This window comes from Culicoides brevitarsis, chromosome 3 (genome assembly GCF_036172545.1).
Source record: "Culicoides brevitarsis isolate CSIRO-B50_1 chromosome 3, AGI_CSIRO_Cbre_v1, whole genome shotgun sequence".
NCBI classification, from domain to species: Eukaryota; Metazoa; Arthropoda; class Insecta; order Diptera; family Ceratopogonidae; genus Culicoides; species Culicoides brevitarsis.
In genome coordinates this window covers 14,301,012-14,322,808 of record NC_087087.1, presented here as the reverse complement: position 1 = coordinate 14,322,808, position 21,797 = coordinate 14,301,012, and the positions used below count along the sequence as shown (strand labels likewise).

At 29.2% G+C, this 21,797-nt stretch overlaps 2 protein-coding genes across 2 annotated transcripts; one reads left to right on the top strand and one right to left on the bottom strand.

The window, feature by feature from the left end:
* Positions 1-37: 37 nt before the first annotated feature.
* LOC134833469 (aminopeptidase N) lies at positions 38-19,893 on the bottom strand. Its single transcript, XM_063847788.1, has 9 exons — positions 19,749-19,893; positions 7,684-7,764; positions 7,261-7,511; positions 6,062-6,424; positions 5,701-6,006; positions 3,186-4,212; positions 1,919-2,115; positions 1,546-1,860; positions 38-385 (listed from the first exon to the last, which is right to left on the bottom strand). Exons 2-9 carry the CDS (start codon positions 7,747-7,749, stop codon positions 121-123), a joined length of 2,790 nt encoding a protein of 929 aa, XP_063703858.1. The 5' UTR covers positions 7,750-7,764; positions 19,749-19,893; the 3' UTR covers positions 38-120.
* Positions 11,142-19,037, top strand: LOC134833224 (uncharacterized). Its single transcript, XM_063847472.1, has 2 exons — positions 11,142-11,335; positions 14,595-19,037. The coding sequence occupies exons 1-2, from the start codon at positions 11,314-11,316 to the stop codon at positions 18,596-18,598; spliced, it is 4,026 nt and encodes a 1,341-aa protein (XP_063703542.1). The 5' UTR covers positions 11,142-11,313; the 3' UTR covers positions 18,599-19,037.
* Positions 19,894-21,797: the final 1,904 nt, after the last annotated feature.

The window sequence follows — 21,797 nt, the reverse complement described above, 5'->3', positions numbered from 1 at the left end:
CTAAAAAAAAAATTAACACAAAATAAATAACGCCGCATGCATTTAAAAATTTCTCATTTATTGCATTTGAGAGAAAAATCTCAAATAAAAAAAATTTCTCCTTAAAATCCTAAGTCACGTCTATTTTCCCATGAATTTCGAGTCGTTGGCATCTTGACTCAAGTGCTCGTCCAACCATTTTTCGATCACGGGCAAATTTTCGTCACTCCATTTCGACTCTTCTTTGATGTTTTTCAAGTTTTTCTCGATTATGTGCTCGGCACTGGCAAATTGTCCGCGATGATCGTTGTAGAGCTTTTGCACGCGTTCAAAGCCGTCTTGCGTGTTGAAGGAGCCAGTTGCTGAGCTGATCATGTTGTCCCAGAGGTTGGTGCGTTCTTGGTATCTGAAAATAAAGAAAGGTAAGGAAAATTAATTAGTTTTTGAAATAATTTTTGTAAATTAATTTTTTTTTCTAAAAAAATTTAAATCGATGTTTCATTAATTTTATAATTTTTTTTTCTTTTAAAAACAAATAAGTAAAAAATAAGATTTTATTTTTAAAAATAAGAATTAAAAAATAAAGTAAAGTTAATAAATAAAATTTTTATTTTTAAAAATAAAATTAAAAAAAAAAATAAAATAAAGTAAAATTAATAATTAAAAAATTAAAATATTTTTCATTATTTTTTTTTTGATTGGTTATGCTTATAAAATTAGTAATGATTAATTTTTTTTAAAATTTTATAAAAAATAATTTCTTGTTGTTTTATATTTTTAATAAAAATTTTAATGATTATTTTTTTCAAAAATATTTCTTATACCTATTTAAAATAATTTATAATTTTTTTTATATTTTCTTCTAATTTTTGTTCAATTTGAGCAAGTTTTTTATTTCCAAAATAATAAGAAAAAAAATTTAGTTCTTCTGATTTTTTTTTTATTCAAATCAAAAAAAAAATATATTTTAAATTTTTTAAAGCATATTTTGATTATTTTTTTTATTAATTTAATTTATAGGTAATTATTTAATTATTGTTTTTTTATTTATTTAATTTTTTTTTTAAATTTATTTAATTTTTAGAATTTTATTAAAAACAAATTCTTAAAAACTTAAAATTTTCTTATATTTCATTAAATTTCATTTAAATTTACAAAAGTCGATTTAAATTTTTTTAAGAGCTTAATTTTAAACTTCTTTACAAAATTTTCAATTTTTTCAAAGAAATTTTTCTCAAATTTTCCATTTTTTTTAATCTTCTTGTTTTGAAAGCTTTATTTTTGGCACTTTTAAGAATTTATTCAATTTCAGACAAATTTTTTTTCTACTTTATATAGGTAATAAAAATACATTATAATTTTTATTTTTATTTTATCAATATTAAAAGTTTTATTTAATTTTTTTCACAAACTAATTTAATTTTTCAAAAAAAAAAATATTTTTTAAATTTTTTTTTAATTTTGGCGAATTTTTATAATTATTTGTTTTCTTCGTAGTTTAATGATTTTATTTCTTATTTTTCAAAATTTTCTTATAAAAATTAAGAATAAAAATTTAAAACTCACCTCGTTTTAAGAGTCTCCCAATTCGTTTGAATGAAATCCAACAACGTCGTGTAGCCATTCGAGCCACTTGTCAACATGCTGAAAATGAGGAAAACATCATTTTCCGTGAAATTTCCATTTTCTTCCAATAACGTGACAGTCAGCAGCTTCTGTGTCTTTTCCTTTTGCAATGGACATCCAGCTAACGTCTTCAACAAATACGTTCGTTCGCTCTGTTTACGCGATGCTGGGAAGTTAATGACACGCTGAAGACCGAATTCCCATTCTTCTTGTGTGCCCCATTTGAAGACGGGACAAATGTATTGATTGGCAACACTAAAAAATGAACTTTTCTCAGAAAAATTTAATTTTTTTTAACAAAAATATTTCTTACGGATTTCCTTCATCGGGAGTTGTGTCATCCATCCATTTTTTGTAGGCATCTTGAGCTTCTTGGATGCATGGTTTGTATCCAGCGCGACACAAGAAGGTCTTTGAGAGTGAACGAAGAGTTACTTTGCAGCTTGGCTCGCCATCTTTTGCGGGGCCCAAGTCTTCGTATAATGGCGTGAGGAGGTTGCGAACGTACGTCTGAAAGATTTTTTTTGTAAAAAAAAATGATTTTTAATGTACTTGTAAGTTTTTTTTTACTTAAGGACCTTAAGTCAGCTTAAGTCGTGTTAAGTTTTTAAAATTTGTGATTAAATTTATTCAAAAATTAAAAAAAATATATTTTTGAATAAGTTCCATTACAAAATTTTCTGATTTATTGACTTAACGTGACTTAAGTTGACGTAAGCTCTTAAGTTACTTTAATTTTCTAATAATTTTTTACAATATTATCGAATTTTAAAATTGATTTTAGAAGTTTTAGCAACATGAAAGAACTATAACTTCTAAATTCAGTTTAAAACTTTAATAAAATAAATTTTGAATTTGAAAAAATGAACGTAAGTATATTTAAGTCACGTTAAGTCAATAAATCATGAACTTCTGTATTGAAAAATTTACATTAGAAATTTCTAAAATAAAAATTTGAAATTTTAATTTTTTGAAAAAAAATTGATTTAAAATTAAGCTAAAAAAAACTTATGGGTCTTAAACTTAAACTCGAGTAAAATCTTTTGACTTAAGCCTTACTTTGAGATTAAGTCAATTAGTTTTTGGCTATTCAACCGAATTTTAAAAAAAATTATTTAATTTTTAGTTTTCAAAAAGTTTGTAAAGTAAATCAATTAAGTCTTTATTTTGAGCTTAAGTCGACTTAAGTCAAATAAATTTTTCTGATTTTAATATTTGAACAAATTTCGAAAAGTAAAAAATCTTAAGTCAAACTTAAATTACATATTTTAAATTAAAAAAAAATTCTTTTTTACTAAATTTCTTGAAAAACAAAAAAAAAAAATAACGACTCAATCCAACTTATTTTCAAACTTAGCTTAAGTCAAAATATTCTTTTACTTAAACTTTAAGTTTAACCTTAAGTTGGAGTCAAAAAAATATGTTGACTTAAGCTTAAGTTAAGTCATAAGTTCTTGCAACCCTGAATTTCAGTAAAAATATTTTATAATTAATCGACTTAACACGACTTAAGCTGACTTAAGACTCTTAAGTTCCTCCAAAGTTACATTTTATGAAAAAAAACCCTCAAAAATTCTCACCTCAAACTTCTTATGAACCGGCGAACTATCGATATGTTTACCAATGTGATCAATAAAGGTAAAAACTGGATTCCAAACCAAATGATTCCGTTCGTGCTTCATAAAGAGAGTCATATTAAAAGCATTAACGAACGACAAATTTCCGGCATAAGCGAGATTCCACGCGTCATGCAAAAGTTTCGCCCTTGTAAAGACCGGGATTTCGTTCCTTTTCTCACTTTGCAAATACGCGGCAATCAAATTCCAATTTTTCTCGTCGTAATTCACGGGGAACGGACCAATTTCCTCCGGATTGATAATTATGAACTTATCGGTGTCGGGCATGTCCTTCAGCGTTAATTGACGTTCTCCGCGCATCCAAGCTTGCGGCGTAAAACTGTCAAAATTCAATTTATCTTCGCGATCGACGACCAAGGGGATCCACCAAAGCAGCTTATCGCGTTCGGGGACGTCATGCGGGCGTTCTCGCAAAAATACGCGTTGCGTCACGAGTGCTGCTTTTCCCTTGTAATCGCGTTTTACGTTAACAACCGGGATCCGGTCCTTCTCAATCCACGAATTTGCGATTTCGTTGATGCTCGTTTTGTCGTCGAGTAATTTGTCGAGGCGCGCTTGCTTCGTGAGCGCATCCCAGACACTTTCGGCCTTGAAGGTGCTGTGTTTGTGCGTGTCGATGAACGTGCGAATGGCTTTTTTGAAGGTTTCGCCGCCCAAAGTGTAGTTTAGCATGCGAAGAACTAATTCGGTTTTGCTGCAAGTCGTTTCTTGTTTCATGCCGGTGATGCGGGAATGCGGATAACGTTTGCTGAATTCGTAGTAAATCGAGTACAGGATGGTCATGGGGTATTTTCCTTCGAATTCGGAGCCGCCGTCGATTTCGATGACAGTTGAGGCAGCGAGGAAGCCAGCAATTGCCTTGTTAACGTGAGCATCCGAGTGCCAGGCGGGAGTTACGTAAGCGCCAAGCCAGTTGTAGATGAGTTCTTGGGCGAGATTGTAGTAGCCTTTGGAAAGTAAGTCAGATTCCCTACAAAAAAAATTAAAAAAAAAATTAGAATTTTTTTTCACGAAAATTGAACAAAATTTTTTTGATTTTACAGTTTTTTATTATTTTAATTTAATTTTTTTAATATATTTTATTACTTTGATTTTATTTAATTTAATTTTATTTATTTTTTTCTAGATTTTATTTCAAAATTTTTTAAGTCGAATTATTTTAATTTTTTTAAATTTTTTTTTAGATAAAATTATTTTACGTAATTATTATAATTAAATTAACGAAAGTCATAAGATTTTTAACATTTTTAAACTATTTCAATTTATAAAAAATTTTATTCGAATTTGAGCGTCAAAATTTTTTCTTGAATCTTTTAAAAAAAATTATATTTTTTAAAATCTAAAGTAAAAAAATTTAATTAAATAAAATAAATAATTAAAAAAAAAAAAAATTTAATTTATTTTTTTTTTTTTAAATATTAACCTAATTATTTTAATTTTAATTCATTTGCTTTTATTTAAATTCATAGGTATTTTTATTTTATTTAATTAAATTTTTAATTTCAATTTTTTTTCTTCATTTTATTTTAAAACTAAGAAATTAGAATTAGAATTCGACTTAGAATTATTAAAAATTTTTTTTTAATTCTTTAAAAATTTTCTTTACAAAATTAAAAAAAAAAATAAGTTTTTTATTGAAATTTTTTTTCTTTTTATGTACTTAAATTTTCTTCTAAAAATTGTTTTTAATTCGAATCATTTTAATTTTTTTAAAAAGTTTTTTTTTTTAATAAAATTATTTTATTTATTATTATTAACGAAAGTTATAAGATTTTGTCAATTTTTAATATTTTTTAACTCTTTCAATTTTAAAATAATTTTACTCGAATTTGAACATCAAAATTTTTTCTTGAATTCAAAAAAAAAAATAAAATTTTTTAAAACTTTAAGTGAAAAAATTTAATTAAATAAATAAAATAATTAAAAAAATTTAATTTCAATTTAATTTTTATTTTAATTATTTTTTTTTTCTTTAATTATTATGATTTTATTTTAAAATTTTATAAGTCGAATTACTAAAAAATTTCAAATTCGATTTTTTTTTATTTTTAGTTTTTTTTTAATAAAATTACTTTTATTAATTATTATAATTAAATCAACGAAAATTAAAAGATTTTATTAATTTATAACTTTTAATTAATTTTTAAGAGTTCAACTTTTAATTTTTATTCGAATTTAAATGTTTAAAGTGTTTTCTTGAATCTTTTAAAAATGATTAAAAAAAAACTAAGATTTTAAATAGAATTTAAAAACTTAAAGTGAATAAATTTAATTAAATAAATTAAAAAATTAAAATAAATTTAAAAAAATAATTTAATTAAATTAATAAATTTAAAATTTAATACATTAGTTTTTGATTTTTTTTTTGTATTTTTGAAAATTTTTTTAAAAGTTTTCCTTTGAAAGCAATAAAAATATTTTTTTTATTTTCAGATATTTAAAAATTGAAAAAACTTACTTGAAAATCAACAATCCCCAAACATCGATCGGCTTAACGGAATTCAATCCCGGCAACGCAACAATTTCCAACTTCTTCAACGGATAATCCGTGCCCAAATATTCACTCACCGACGTCAAAATCTTGCCAACTTTCTCATAAACTGGCTTCAAGTCCTCCGCCAAGTCAGCACGAGCCCAAACTTGGATCTCACATTTGCATCCGTCAGCTTTGGGAACTTGTTTCAAGTCAGAAATCAAAAATCCAAGAGCGTAAGTAGAAATTGGGGGCGTTGTTTCGAATGAATCAAGAACGTAGTTTTCATCACTAAAAATTAAAAAAAAATATTAAAATTTAAATTTTTAAAGAAATTTTTCCTTACATTGGTTTTGTGCTCTTCAAAGGTGTCACAAAGAGCGTTTTCAAGTCTTTCGGGCGTCCAATGCTCACGCAATAGGGAACTTTATATCCGGGTTCATCGAAGCACGGATACATCCGACGAGCGTCATTCGGTCGGAAATGAGTTGCGACAAATTTCTTCGCGGATCCGTCTTTTTCGTGATATGTTCCGCGGAAAAGTCCTTGAGCGCCTTCCCACATGATGCCATTGAAGGCGATGTGAATCTCGAATAAGGTTCCTTTGACAGCTTTTTCTTGCAAATGAAGTTCCAGGATTGGTTTTTTGACTTGACGATCGATGCGCTTCAATTTTACTTCAAGTCCTTGTTTGTCGGCGTCGATGTGTCTGAAGGAAAATTTTAGATTTTAAAAGAAAAAATGTAATCAAAAAGGTTTTTTTTTTCAAACAAAAATTATTTTTCATAAGATTGAAAATTTTCACGAATTTTCCGAATTTTTCAAAAAAAAATTTTTTTCAATCTTAACATTTTAAAACTTTTGAGAACAAAAATTTTACAAGTTTTTAAAATTTTTTCACGAGTTTTCCGACTTTTCACGAATTTTCCGAGTTTTCCAATTTTTTTTATAAATCTTTACAAATTACGTATCTCTGAAAAGCTTTTTAAAGCAAAAATTTTGCAAGTTTTAAAAAAAAATTTAAAATTTTTCCAAATTTTCACGAGTTTTCCGACTTTTCACGAGTTTTCAAAATATTTTTGGATATTTTCCCTTAAAATTTTGCTCGCGAGACTCTTAGAACTTTCTACTATTAAAAAATCTTTAGACTTCTTCAAATTATAAAAATTTTCCCGAAAATTTCCACGAATTTTCTGAGTTTTTCACAAATTTTTCCGAAACCGTAGAGAATTTAAACCAATTTTCTAGAGTTAATTTCTTTAAGATTCTAAGAATGGAAAATTTTATCATCTTTTAATGAGTTTTCACAGTTTTTCCGAAGATTTTCACGAAACATTTATAGTTTTTCCGAATTTTTTTTTAGTTTTTCAAATATTTTCATAAATTTTTCAAAATTTCGAAATTTTTAAATAATTTTTTTGAACTCATTTCTTTAATCTTTTAAAAATGTTCAAAATTTTCCCGAATTTCCACAATTTTTCCAAATTTTTTTTTTAATTTTCACAATTTTTTTTAAAATAAAGTAAAAATTAATTAAAAACTCACTCTGGCTTGATCTGCAAAACTTTAATTTCCGACTCCTGAATTTCCAAATCGAAATGCGCATGAAGCCAAATCGTATCTGTATCCTCAAGGACTGAAACATTAATCTTCACGTGCCCACTGAAGACATTATCCTCAAAATTGGGACGAATATCCAACGTATAGCAGTTTGGCACCACATTTAACGGCAATCGGGTATCGGGAATTAGGGAATGAGCTGCTGCTAGGTCAATGCTTCGTCGTGCCAAACGAGACTACGGAAAAATTTTTTTTTTTTTGGTATGAAAATTTAGGTGAACGATTTTCAGCAAGGACAAACATCAAAGAAGCAATTAAAAAGTTGTTTTTTTTCTTGTTTCCAGCCAGCCAGCAACAAAGAGTTTTGCTTAATTGACGTCAAAAATAAGTATCGAATTATTTTCTTACCTGCAAGGAAGCGTAGCAGTATGTCACGGAGACAATGAGTAAAAGGAAGATTGTACTCTTCCCCATTTTGTCGGAATTTTCCTAGTTACGGGATAAAAATATAATTCATTATTTTTGTTTTTTTTTTCTCTTAACACAGTACAGAAGGGGAACGCGAACACGTGTTCTACATATTGAAAGGAAAAAATCAATAACATTTTTCTGGATTCAATTTTTGCAGCCATGTGACTCGGCTACATCGCTCAAAACTTGAGGAAAACTCAATAACAAACTTTTTGCATGAAGAAAAAAAAACAACAACTGATGTTTTGCTGCAAATTTGTTGGCTACAAAGTTTAACAAATGCTTAAAACGGTCTTGGTTGCAGAAACGTTCAAACGTCTCAAAGGTGCAAAAGTTTTTCGTTGCACTTGATTTTTAACTTTTGGACAAAAATTTGGCTCCAACGTGGATTTTTTGATGTCTGGACAAGAACAAAAACTCATCAGGTAAGTCAAAAAACTGAAAACGAACGAATTCTTATCGAAAAATTGTTTGTTATCATATTACGAGATTTTTCCTGTAATTAATTATTTATATAAAGTGCATTGACTCTCAGCTGCCTACCTACGTTATGTAATAACAATTTTCGGAGGAGGATTATGTAACGAAAAAAAAACATTTAAAGATTCGTCGAAGCGTTTCACCAAACGTTTGATCTTGGAAAGTACAATATTTGTCATCATTAGGATTCCTCAACATTTGTCTTTCAATGAAAAAAGATGAAAGTCTTAAACGCATAACCCGGAACCAAAACGATGAGAAACAAATATAGACAAAGAGACTTACTGAAGAAGTGTACAAATGTCTAACATCGAAAGTTTGTTGCCGGAAGTATCATTCATAAGAATACAATATGAAATACTAAATATAACTCACGATAATTGGCACTTGACTAAATTTATCGCAATTATTGGAGAGGACCAATTCACAAATCTTCAAATAAAGAGCTGAAAGGATAAATCACACATACGCATTTGTTTTGACAAATTGAGTAAAAATGAGTTAAGTTGATAAAATTTCAAATATTATTTAAAAAAATAAGTTTTTTTCAATTTCTAACTTTTCTAAAATATTTTTTTTTTTTTTTTTTCAGATTCTACATATACTGCAATAAGGAATTTTTAAAGCAGTTGAAAAGTGCAAACTTCTTAATGGAAAAACATGAAGTTAACAGAACATAACTATAATAATTACCAAATTTTCTTTGTAGTTAAGGCAAAAAGGAAGTATCAAAGAATTTCATCCTGCCATAGTCAAAAAGTAAAACTGGTAATACAATTTAAAGAAAGAACATTATTTAAACGAAACCAAGTCATGAGAATTAGTAGCGGCGCGGGAGCTATCAAAACAATTGAAAACATTCACTCTGTAACATCGAAGGCTTGAATAGATTTTTGAGATCAAAAAAATATTTTCCGCCCTCTGAATACGTACAAAGAGTAAAAGCTTACTTTAAAGTTAAAATAACTATAAATTTTACAGAAATTACATATATTAATTGAAATCATCATTAAAGAAAATTGAAAGTTTGACATTAAATTAGGATCCAGAAATTACACATTCAGGATTTAAAATTATGAAATAATAATGAACTAGCGGATTTGTTTTTAAGGCTAATATACCTTTAAATTATCTAATCAAAAGATAATTTGAAAGAATATTAAAGAAAATTAATTTCTTTAATCTATGAAGTTGATTTTAATTTCAGTAGGTTAAGGCATTAATTTTTTTTGTATGGCATGTTCGATATTCAAAAAAAAAAAATGAAAGTAGAAAATTGCTCGAAACGCCTCCTTATTATTCATAATTTTTTAAATAGTTAATTTATTAGTATTATATATTAGCTTAAAATCAATTACAGTTCAAAAACAGAAAAAAATTGAAACAACTTTTAATTAGAATTAAAAAAAATGCATATGTGCGATTTATCTCATCAACCCTTCAAATATAAACCACTAAAAGTAAAATTATTAGAAACTACGTAAAATTATTACAAAACAAATCAACTTGGAAACAAATAGTGAAATAAACCTACTAAAAATAGTACAAGAAATCTTCAAGAAACTCATAGAAGGAAAGATATCGACTAAAAAAAGGAAAAATTTCCCAAGGTCGAGTGAAAAGATTAACAAAATACGCTTAAATTTCTAAAATCTCCCCCTACATAACTTTAACAAAAGTAATTGACCATTCACAACTTTTAAATCTACCTTTGAAATCTTCTAGAAAATCATCTATGCAGCAGTCCAAACACACATTCGTGTAAGAAGTGCATCAAAATTGTTACACGAAAACTCATTCCTTTTATCCTTTCTCTTTTATTAAGTCTCTTTCGGCATAAAGGTCACAAGTAACCAAGCAACAGAAAAGCTTTAATTAGAAGTAAAACGTGCTCCAATCACTGAATTAAGTCTACTTTTTAGTTACCGGTCGTAAAATGTTTTTGACTATAAGAAGAGATAAATGTAGGTTGAAAAATTGTGACATAAAACAAAAGACTAAAAACGTTCAAGGTATATCGGAAGCAATTGCACTTCCGTAATTGTTCTGGACAAACATGATTCAATTCCGATTTGTTTAGTCAATTGAGTAAATAACCGGGTACCCGCTTGAAAAATTGCAAATTAAACAAAACCAGATAAAACTGGAAAATTAAACAACTGACAACAAATCAGCAGCAACCACGTTGATTTATCTCCAAAAATGTTACATTTTTGAACTTGAATAAATGCAACATTTTGTGACGCACTCTGCTACTCAGTTCGAGGCATATAGATAAACATCAACAAATATTTCCTTATCTCGTTTCTTATTTTTATACTTTTTTTTTATTATCAACGAACAAATATACAATCTGCAATCTTCTTATGGGCGCTTGTTTGCCGAAGGTACGTGTCGTCTTCTAACAAGTAGTAGCCAGTGCGATACGAACCAAAGAAGGCTTAAGACAGCGCGCACCATAACCACTCGTAAAAGTGAAACAACTGTTGCACACGATTATCATAGCCCCGACACTCTCGACGACGATACAGCCACGATAAGAAAACATTTCTAGAACTGGAAGGAGAGAAAGTAATCGCGTTCGTGCACGAAGCACATGAAAGGACAAGAAAATTTGTATCGTCGGTGTATAAATAAGAGAGCACGACAGGATATTTTCTCATTTTTATCGCAACTCTTGAGACGTAGACTTGGAAAAAATTTAAAAGTAGAGACACGTTTTCTTTTGAAACACAAGAAAAAAAATCACAGAAATAACTCAAGTGCTAAAAGGTTGAATTAAATCTTAATTTTTAATGAGATCTAATTCAGTGTAAACACTCAAAAAAATAACCTTTTAAAGACAAAAGTGACAAAAAAATTTAATCGGAATTAATAATAAAAAAAAATATTTTATCAGTTGATAAGAAAATATTTCTGTGCAAAAAAAAAATGAAAAAATAAATAATAATATTTTAATTAATTAAAAAAATTATAAAATAAATAATGTTGACAACTGCAACGCAGAAAAAAGTGTTGAAAACCAGTGTTTACGTGGAAATAATAAAAATACAATAAACTCAAATTAAAACAAATAATTAAAAAAACATGTCAAAGGAAATTATCTTAGGTAAATATTTTTAAAAGTGTGGTCGTATAAAATTTTATCTGCACAAAAACACAAAAAAAATATGAGATTGTAAAATCACAATTTTGATAATGCTACAAAGTTGAGATGAGATAACACAACCTTTGATGACAAATTCAGTAAATGAGAAAAGTAATTCGAGCAGAAGAAACTGGTTAACCATTGTGTATAAAACATTAAATAAATTGTCTTATCGTGTTGTGAGGTTAAATCAAGTTGTTTGAAAAACTAATAATTTTGTTATTTTTTAAAAAAAAGTTTTATAAATTTTAAATAAATATTTTTCCTGAATTTTCCATCAGGGGATTCGATAAACTTGCAAGTTTAAGAATAATAAAAACTATTTTTCTTGTGAAATAAAATTTTTCTTGAAATTTTTGAACTTTAGTATTTTTCCTCTTAATTTGAACTTTTTTTATCATTTATTTCTCTTAGTAAAGAAAAATTTTTAACATAGAAAAATCTAAAAATGAATATTATTCTTGGAAATCCAGTAAGAAATTACGAATAATTTTCTTTCGCAAAAGGAAATTTTCAAAAGGATTCCTCGAAATGAAATATTTGCAACGACAATTTATCAAGATAAACGTTTTTATTAATAAAAATTCTTACAAGATATTTTTGTAAATTATTGAATGTAAAACAAATACTGGGTCAATGCAAAAAAATCAAAGATACAAAGTAGAATAAGGTTAGCAATTAAAATGATAGAAATGAAAAAAATTAAAGTAAAATTTTAAAGTTTAAAATATGACTTACAAAGTTTTCGAGTGTGTTATCAAATTAACTTTACATAAAATTTTAGTTGTTGTTTTTTTTAAGTAACATAATATTTACAAGTTTCCTTATAAATAGCTCGCTCCTGAAAGTGTAATAGTGTAAACTACAAGTCTAGAAGAAAAGTTGCTTTCGATGAGAAAAATTGTTTCTCATAATGCATCAGCGAAATTCTCAGATGTAAAGAGTAAAACGTGAATTGAGAAAAAATTTAGGTAACTACAGGAAATATTACGTAAAGGAGAAAAAATTTTGTTTATTATAGTTGAAGAAAATTTAATATAACTTGTTTGGTTCACAAGTCATGTATTCGGATTTTGTGCATTTCAAATATTTTTGAGAAAAACATCAATAATGTTTTTTTTCTTTTTCTGTCCGTCAAAAAAGATTCAACGAAAAAAAAATTCTAAAACTAAGACATAAAATTACATATGAAAAGTGAAATTAAAGGGCATAGAATAAAAATAGCAGAGGAAAAACATCAAAAGTAGTCAAGTGGTTCTAACTGAAATTTTTTCTTTAAAAAAACAAATTACTATTAATAAAATATTTCGATACATTATTGCTGATATTAGTTTTTCAAACCTTCATTAAGAGAACATCGTCAAGACTAAGTAATTAATTAATATAATTTTAAAGACAAAATAAAAGTGTTTAATCCTTATTATATTAACTACAAAGAGCTTACAAAGAGAAATGTAAGAATTATGATAGATTATAAAAGTATTAGAGACCAAGTTGAAGAAATCAAAGGGTAAAAAAAATACCGTAATGTAGATAATTCTTATGGAAAAAAATCCGTTACAAATTCAAAAAATTTTAATAATTAATGGAACATCAATTTTGAAGTTAATAGAACAATATTTTTTCATTAAATTTTGGAATTTTTTTTAGCAATTATTTAGACAAATTTTAATTTAATTTTCATAAAATCAATAAATTAATTAATAAAAATTCATTAAAATAATTCATTCTCAAAAATTTTGTTAAAAATATTGAAAAATTTCCAAAATTCGTTAAAAGTTTAAAAGTTTCACGTAAAAATTTTAATAGAACGAATTTTAAAACATATTTCCGTATTTTGAATCTAGAGAAAAACGTCGCATTTTGAAATTAGAGACAAATGTCAAATAAAATCGTCGATGACATTTAATGTAAACAAACAATTTTGATTTAGTAAAAATTCATTTTTGGAAAATTCATCAAATATCGACCCAATATGATCAAAAATCATCTTTAGTATGAAAATGCAAGATGCAGATGTAAGATTTTAAAAAATTTATGATGTGATGGTCAATAAAAACTGTTTGAGAAAAAAAAAAAAGTATGAAAATTTATTCAATTTTAGGCTTAAAACTGGTCAAAAAATGAGTTTGAAATTTTGACATTTAACGGTCATTTATGTCATCGACGATTATTTGAGCATTGTCATTCTAGGGCATTTTTTTTTAAATATTTTTTTTTATAATTTTTTATTTTATACTCCATTAATTTATTCAATAGCATGTGGGAGAATTTAGCAATCGTCGACACAATAATAGAACGGATTATTTTTTTCAATAAGCTCTCTAATTCTTCCAAACATTATGTTTGGTATTTAAAAAAAAAAATTGCTATTTCAATAAAAAAGGATATAAAAAAAAGGGCCCTAAAAATTTATCAATGAAAATAAAAGGTTTTACTCAAATTTTTTATAAGTATAATTTTAAAACAAGAATCGATACCCAAGTAATTACAAGATACTAATTTAAAAACTTTCTTTTAAATTTCACAGATAATCAAATTTTACGAGAATGGTTTTAGTTTAAAGAAACTACCCAAAATTTATGATTGACCACGAGCATTCTTTAAAGTCACAGATACTCCTTTTTAATTACTACAAACTTATCGAAGAACCTTTAAATACGTTTTTAAATTTTTGTCTATTAAAAAATAAAGAATATTTTGTTGCCATGTCAAAAACTAAAGAATCCATTTGAAAATGCGATCAAGTAATTTTTTCCATACAAAAGTTCTATTAATCCTCTTATGAATTTTTCAACGAATTTTTTTCAGTAAATTTTTTTTTACTGATATTATCTATTTTTTTGACTTTTTTTTTATCATGAACATATCTGGGTCATGAAAAAAATCTTTGAAAGTAAGTTAGTTAACTCAACACCTTTTTTTAATCTCTTGTAAAATAATTTTTTTATGAAAAAAATTTCCACAGTCCAGAAAATTTATTTTTTCTATTTGTAGCACTATAATTGGCATAATAGAAAAGCATGACGCTTTTCTATGAAAAAACAACAAATTGACATTGAATTACTTTTCTCATTTATGAATGAAAAAGAAAACCACTTTGAATGGTTTCTTAACATCTAGACTCTTTTGTGTTTTAAGATTTCTTTGTTTTCCCTTTGTTTTTTTTGAGAAAAACAACTTTCATTTGAGTCGTAATTATTTTTTTCTTTGATTTCAGTTCATTTCCTCACCGCAATTCTTGCACTACTCATCTTTCGCGTGACGAACGGTCAAGAGTTTTGCTCTGCAAATCAATACATAAAATGTCAAAGTGAGGTAGAAAATCAAAGTAACATCTTGCTAACATGGCCAACGACCCAATCAGGCAACATTGCGTTCTCGAAGCCTTTTTGTTTGGATAATAATATGAATTCTATCATTCGGACTTGTTGCAACGGGCTTTGGGGTCAAGTTGCTGCCACGGGAAGTACGGACTGCGCCTTTTACGCTTATGATTTCAGTAAGAAGTGTCCTCAAAATTACACTGAAGTCTATTTGAGTCGGGATAAGATTTTGTGCATCATGGTGAGCAAATATTCGGCTTGGGACAAGAAATGCTTAGACTCCGGGACACAAACGAGCTATTTGGATCTTAAAGCTGACGAAAAAGTAAATGTCGAAAGATATTTGCGAGCAAAAGGCATTACCGAAGCATGGCTTCCTGCTAAGAGAATGAGTCCTTTTGAACCTGTGGTATGGAAACTGCCTGGATGGATGTGGAATAAACCGATAGAATTCCAAGATTACGTTGTTGATATCGAACCAGGAGCAAGAATCGACATGGAACAATGCTTAAAGTTAGTTTTACGCGAAGGGACGAACGTTTCTGTAGCACTTGACGATTGTTCTCGACTTTTACCCAGCTTATGTGTCTTTGATCATTTAAAATCGATCATTGATACAGGAAATTGCATCAGTACTCGTGTCAAAGGACCTTCACAGGATAAATGTTACGCAATTAGCAACATTCCCGATAACATAACAGCCATTGAGGATCCCGTCACGATAAATGCCAGCGAAGTTTTTATCGCAAACAGCGTTGAAAAGCTCTTGATTTACGAACAACTGGCAAAACGTGGCGGTTTGAACAAAGATATGCGCTGCTTGGCTCATTTCATGAACGGAAGTCAATTATACGACAATTTAGGACGTTGGAGTGTCCTTGATCCAACTGGCAAATGGGAGAGATCGCCACATTTTAACTGTATCGCTACAGAAGTCGCTCGAAAACGTCAAACTCCCAAACTTTCCTTGAAATTCAATCCAGCTACAGGTAAACTAACACTCGATATCTATTCAGCTGAGAACCTATGGCGGGAAGATAACCGAACAGCTGGTATCAAATGTTACACGAACGCCGATTACGAACTGATAAAAGTCATCAAAGTCAAACGAAAGATCTGGAGTGGCGTTTATCGATTTCAAGTTGGCAATACGCTGAAAGAAGTAAACAAAGACATTTACGACATAAAACTCTATGGGGATGGTCCCGGATACTATTGGTGCGAAGGTCATTCGATTCCAGACTTTACTTTAGTTCAAACTGGCAAAGTTTATGCGGCGCGTAAAGTAACAGGACTCACCTATGCTATTGCACTTCAAGTTCGTCTCGGAGTTCCGTTAGACATTGAACGCGATAAGAAACTTTTGAAAAACTTGGCAAAAGAATACAGAGATCATATCCGAGTAACTCACGAATTAAATACTCGTGATATGCGAACTTTAGCTCATCGTATCACCGCAGTTCGACCCATGAAGATCGAATCTTATGATATGTTAACTCTCGTGACGAAATTCATCTTTCATGTAACTGTGACGACAAATCTAACGGAGATTGAGTTGATTGAAGCTAGTTTCGGGCCTGTTACTGAAGGAACTGTTAGTTTGAACAGCTCTACTGGGAATTTGGATAACGAGATGCCAGTTCATATAAGAGAGTATTATGAAACGAAGGCAAAGCTACATACTTTGTTATTACAAGCCAATAGTTTCAAATGGACCTATACTTCATTGAACAGCACAGAATACTGCTTACCAACCTTAGATTCTCCTGATGAGAAGTATCACTGGATTAGTGCTCACATTGGGGAACGAACTTTATCTAAAGAGCTCTGTCTTCGCCCTAATGGACTTCCGCTCGCTCGGAAATGCTTAGGAGACTTTATCTATGGAGGTACTTGGGATACAATTGATTTCCCGAACGTCGAATGTCTCTCAGATGTAACTGATATTACAAAGACCCTTTACGAAATCGATAAGCTACCGATATCATTAGCTTCGGCTCATGCAACGATGGGCGCCATGTCAGAAATGACCGAAAACTCCTCAACTGTCATTCCGAGTGACGTTTATTTCCTCGGCAAAACCATTCAAACAATGTCAAAGCTTCCAGATGATACCATAGGAGTTGTTAGCATCGCCGATACAATGTCATATTATAACAATTTGGCTCAAATTCTAAACAACTTAATGGCCGTTAACGAGACAATTGTCGAAAAGTCTGCGAGTAATTTGAATGCGACAAACATCCTTTTAGACTCGTTCGACAATTTGATTAATCAGTTCTCGGATGTCGTTTTATTGGATAATCAGGGCAAACAAAGTGAGGATGGTACCATGTTACTTGTGACACCGCGTTTAATGGTCTTCATTGCGGAGCCAAATGTAAGCGGAGGTATTTCGGGCGTTGGAATTGTGAGGAAAAACTTATCTGATCCCGAACCTACGACTTTTGACGAATACGAAATCATTAAGATTCACGCAAATTCCTCCGTGGAAAGTCTTTTAGCTACAGAAGGACTTGAGCTGGCGACTTTTGCCCCGCAAGAGTTGATAAATCGCGTAGATGAAATGGATTTTACGGGAGTAGATATTTCAGCTGATCCTGAATTACGAACTTTAGCCCAAAAGAAACCTCTGAGAGTGGTTATTACAATTTACTTTAATGATCGACTATTTGTCGAAACTGGCTCTGAAGCAACAAATCATCAGAAATCCAATACAAAAGTTGTTAGTGTTTCACTTCCAGGGAGAAGTACAGACCTGCCTGTTTTGTTTCCGACAGTTTTCAGACAATCCGAGGAGGAAGAAGTTCCCAATCTCAAAGGAAAATGTGGGTATTGGGATTTTCAGTCGTACGAAGTAGATAAACAAGGCAAATGGTCTACCGAAGGTTGTGAGTATTTGGGAAAATCTGAGACTGATGATCGATTAATTGCCTGTGGATGCACTCATTTGACACATTTTGCGTATTTAGTAATGGGAACGCATTTTCATTCAATGGATGACATTGAGGAGCATCGAATAACTGAAGCTAAGCATGCAGAAGCTCTTGATTTTATAACTTTTATCGGGTGTTCCTTGTCTCTAATTGGGATTTTAGGAATCGCAGTTACCGCAGTTGCTTTTAAATCGTGGCGAGAAAAGCCAGGGACGAAAGTTTTGTTGCATCTGAGTGCAGCAATCGCTTTGGAAATGATTCTTATTGCTTATGTAAACACTGAGGCATTGAGTAAGAGGCTCGTTTTGGAAAATGCAACTTTGAATTGTGTCATTTTAGGTGCTGCAATGCATTATTCAATACTCGTTGTTTTTTCATGGATGCTAATTACAGCATTTTTGCAATTTATGCGATACGTAAAGGTTCTTGGAGAAACTAGACCTCCCAGATTCTTGTTAAAAAGCTCACTGATTGGATGGGTTATCCCTTTAATTCCTGTCTTGATAATTGCTTTTGTCGATCCAATGGCTTATGTGCCGCCTACTGAAGCTCTTGTCCCCGGGATTTGTTACCCAAAAGGTAATGCGCTGATTTTTGGTCTTCTCGTTCCGATTGGACTAATTGTCCTTGGTAACTTAGTTGTCTTCATTATCGTTATCTACAACATCTTTCGTATCCCCGAAGTTCATATCAGAACGAATGAACGAGACTTGCTCGTTTCCCAACTGCGACTTTCCATTAATTTGTTCTTCCTGTTGGGTCTTTCGTGGATTTTTGGACTTGCAACTGTCTCAAAGGCGGGAATTTTGTTCTCATATCTCTTTTGTCTGACAGCTACGTTGCAAGGTTTCGTTCTTTTCATTTATTTTATCATCATGGATCCGATGACGCGTAAATTTTGGCAACGAGTACTCGCAAATCTCGGCTTCAATTGCGTCGAAAAGTCGAAGGAGTTTGAATGACCCATGTCGACAAGTTGTCGTACGACTTCGATGAGTTGTCGCATGACATCGATTGAGATTCAGTAAATTTTATTATATTTTTTTTATCGTAGGATGCAGGAGATAAAATAGTGCAAAGACAAAAATTAGAAACGAAGTGGAAATTTTTATAAAGTGTGATGATAAAACGTAAAATTTTGTAAACTGAAATTCTTTCAGAAAGAAATTTTAGTAAAAATTCATATAAAATTAACAAAGCCAATTTAAAGGCAAATATAAATAATGAAATTTTTAAAAAACGAAAAGTGTAATTAAATTGTGATTCAACAAAGAAATTTGATCAAAAATCGACTAAATTACAAAAATTAAATTTTGTAACATTTTTGGCCTAAAGTTTACTTTAAACTGATGATAAAAATTAAAAACACATCGAATTTAGAAAAAAAAATTAAATAAAAAAAATTGGACCAAAAATATTTAGAAAGCCATGGTTAAAGTTTTAGATACATTTAAAATAATTTTTTTAAAAATTGGATAATTTTGTTTTTTTAAAATGTTAAAAAAAATTTTCATCGAAATTTTATGTGTCATTCAGAATCAAAAAAAAAAAAAATATTAAAAAGTAAAGTTCATACCGCTTTTGTGATTTTTCAACTATTTAAAAAAAAAAAACTCAAAGCTAAAAAATTATACTTAAAGTAAATTTTGAATCAAAAAAGCTTCTAAATTATTAAAAATATATTTTTTTTACATAATTTGAAGCTATTTTGTCTCAAAATTGACTTCAAGTACTTCATTTTTATTCCTAAAACAATTAATAATAATTTGAACAAAATTTTCATATTTTTCACTATAAAAATTATTCAAGTATAAAATTATGGAATTTTCACCACGAAGGCCAAAAATAATACTTTAAACGCAAAAAGTTCTCGAAACAACTAAAAATATCACCACAAAAATCCCTTTTGTGTCAATTCTGAAAATAGTGAGATATGTACCAGAATTCTCCATTTGTTCAAAAATGTAACCTGAATTGTACGTAACATAGTAGGTTATCTTTAACTTAACCAATAAATGTAAAAAAATATATATTTGTCTACAATAAATGTTTGATATTCACACAACCACTTGTTGATTGATTTTTTCCTTTCAATTTTTTTTCTACACTCACTTTTAATCCAAGTTTTTTTTTACAACTTTTCAACTTTTATTTTGTTCTGGAACAGAGTTAATCCTCTTTTTTGTGATTTTCGCGTCCGATTAGATTGAGTCTCCGAAGGTGACTGAGGCCAAATCCCGTGAACATAGAAAATTTGAGTGATTTTCTGAATTAACTGGATAAACAAGATGATTGACTCGTAAGCATCGTACAGCGTGTGGCAAAAGATGCTCAAATTATGAAAGTTTATTTAATCAAACAAAATGATCTTTAAGTATTTGCCTCATTCATTCGCTTATTATTCAATTTCTGACCTAAGGCAGTGTGGTTTTCTGTGTGGATGAAGACGACGATAAACGACGACGTGCGAATTGTTTGGCCCCTTTTGACGTCGATAAATCTCGACTCCATTTACGCGTAATAAAGTGGCAATTTTGACAATGTTGTTGTTGTTGTTGGTCAATAATTGAAATGGAGTGTGGATGTGACGTTAAACACACGATCAGCAATTATTAGGGAGGGCAGTGAAGTTCTAGTTTCTTCAGGTAAGTAAAATGATAATCTGAACGGAAAGTAATTCTTTTTCTTTCTATCTCGCTCTGTCTATGAAAAGTTAAGGCTGGAACAATTAGGAAAAATGTTTCAAGTTGCAGAAGAATGAGGTAAGTAATTTAATAAAGTTTAACTTACTTTCATAAAATTTTAAAAACTTAGGCAAAATTCTGATGATAGTTATATTCCAAAAAAATTCCAATAATCTTTTATCAAAAGTCAAAAAGCTAATTTTCCGGTTCCTGGACATTTCGTCAACTGCTTTTGGTCAACTACTATAATATGTCAACTACTATAATATGTCAACAATATAATTATGTCAACTATTATAATATGTCTATAATATAAAAATCATGAAACATATATAAGTTGGCTATACTTTACTTTTCAACATTAGTTGTTTATTATGTTACCATAGAATTTTTTTTCATTAAATAATTTTAACTAATTTTGTTCATTCCATAAACATTTTTTGAAGAGTGAATATATCTTCAATCGTGAATATATTTTTAATTAAATTTTTTTTGATATTTTTGAACGGAGAATAATTTAATTTATAATATCATGGCTGTAAATCCCAACGTTAAACTATTTTCCTTACATATTTTCAGAAACTGAATATTGATTTTATACCTAAAGCTAAAGGATGATTTCCGTAATACAAGGAAGGAAATATATCTTTCTTAGAAATCTTAACTCGTGTGTTTTATTAAGATATTTTGAGTGTGAATTCTCGAGTTTATTTTCTTTCAGAGAATAAGAAGACCACATTATCTATAAAAGAGTATCATCGAATCAAGTCATCAAGAGTCATGAACCTAAATGTTCTTAGATACAAGCATGGTGCGAAAATAACTTCTTAGTCCAAGCTGCTCAAATATGAAATACAATGCTATAAAAGGAAAGAAGCTATTGAAAGCGAAGAAGAATCTTTTCGTCAGATTTTACCTTTTGACCTTAATTGCCACGCAAAATCTTCGTTTATATTACTTTCAGTTTTAAATCAAAATTCAGATGTACTTGCAATAATTGCCATCTATAACATTTACATCATATTTTAGCAAAAAACATTCATGACTACCTGAGGTCAAGAGCTTCTAAGTAATACATTTGGTTAGCAATTTGCGATTTATTTGGACAAAAATGTATGAACCTCTATTACCTAGAGTAACTTTGTCAATCTATGTCATTAAGACGATGAATTCATATGAAAGGAAGACCTGAGGACGGGCTTTGACCGAATCGAATTTGAAAAGCGAAAACTCAAATGATGAGAACTCTACTTAAATCGAAGTAGTTTAACTCACAAAACGATTTTGAGATAAAACGTACAACTCTTATTAGTCTAATTTGAAAGTCAATTCAAATTCATTCAGTATGAAATGTGAAACAATTGCTCAAATTGCCTCAGCCTCAGTAAACAATTATCATTATCTTCCAGGTATTTGAACCGACTCCTCACACAATGTCGTCTTCATACAGACAAATTTTATCTCTTTAAGCAAATAA

Excerpts from the sequence above, each read along its gene's own strand:
- LOC134833469 (XM_063847788.1), bottom strand. The coding sequence starts at position 7,749 with ATGGGGAAGAGTACAATCTTCCTTTTACTCATTGTCTCCGTGACATAC. Across the intron at positions 4,213-5,700 it reads TGGGGATTGTTGATTTTCAA|GGAATCTGACTTACTTTCCA; the intron begins GTAAGTTTTTTC and ends TTTTTTTTGTAG. Across the intron at positions 386-1,545 it reads TGGGAGACTCTTAAAACGAG|ATACCAAGAACGCACCAACC; the intron begins GTGAGTTTTAAA and ends CTTTATTTTCAG.
- LOC134833224 (XM_063847472.1), top strand. The coding sequence starts at position 11,314 with ATGTCAAAGGAAATTATCTTAG. Across the intron at positions 11,336-14,594 it reads GTCAAAGGAAATTATCTTAG|TTCATTTCCTCACCGCAATT; the intron begins GTAAATATTTTT and ends CTTTGATTTCAG.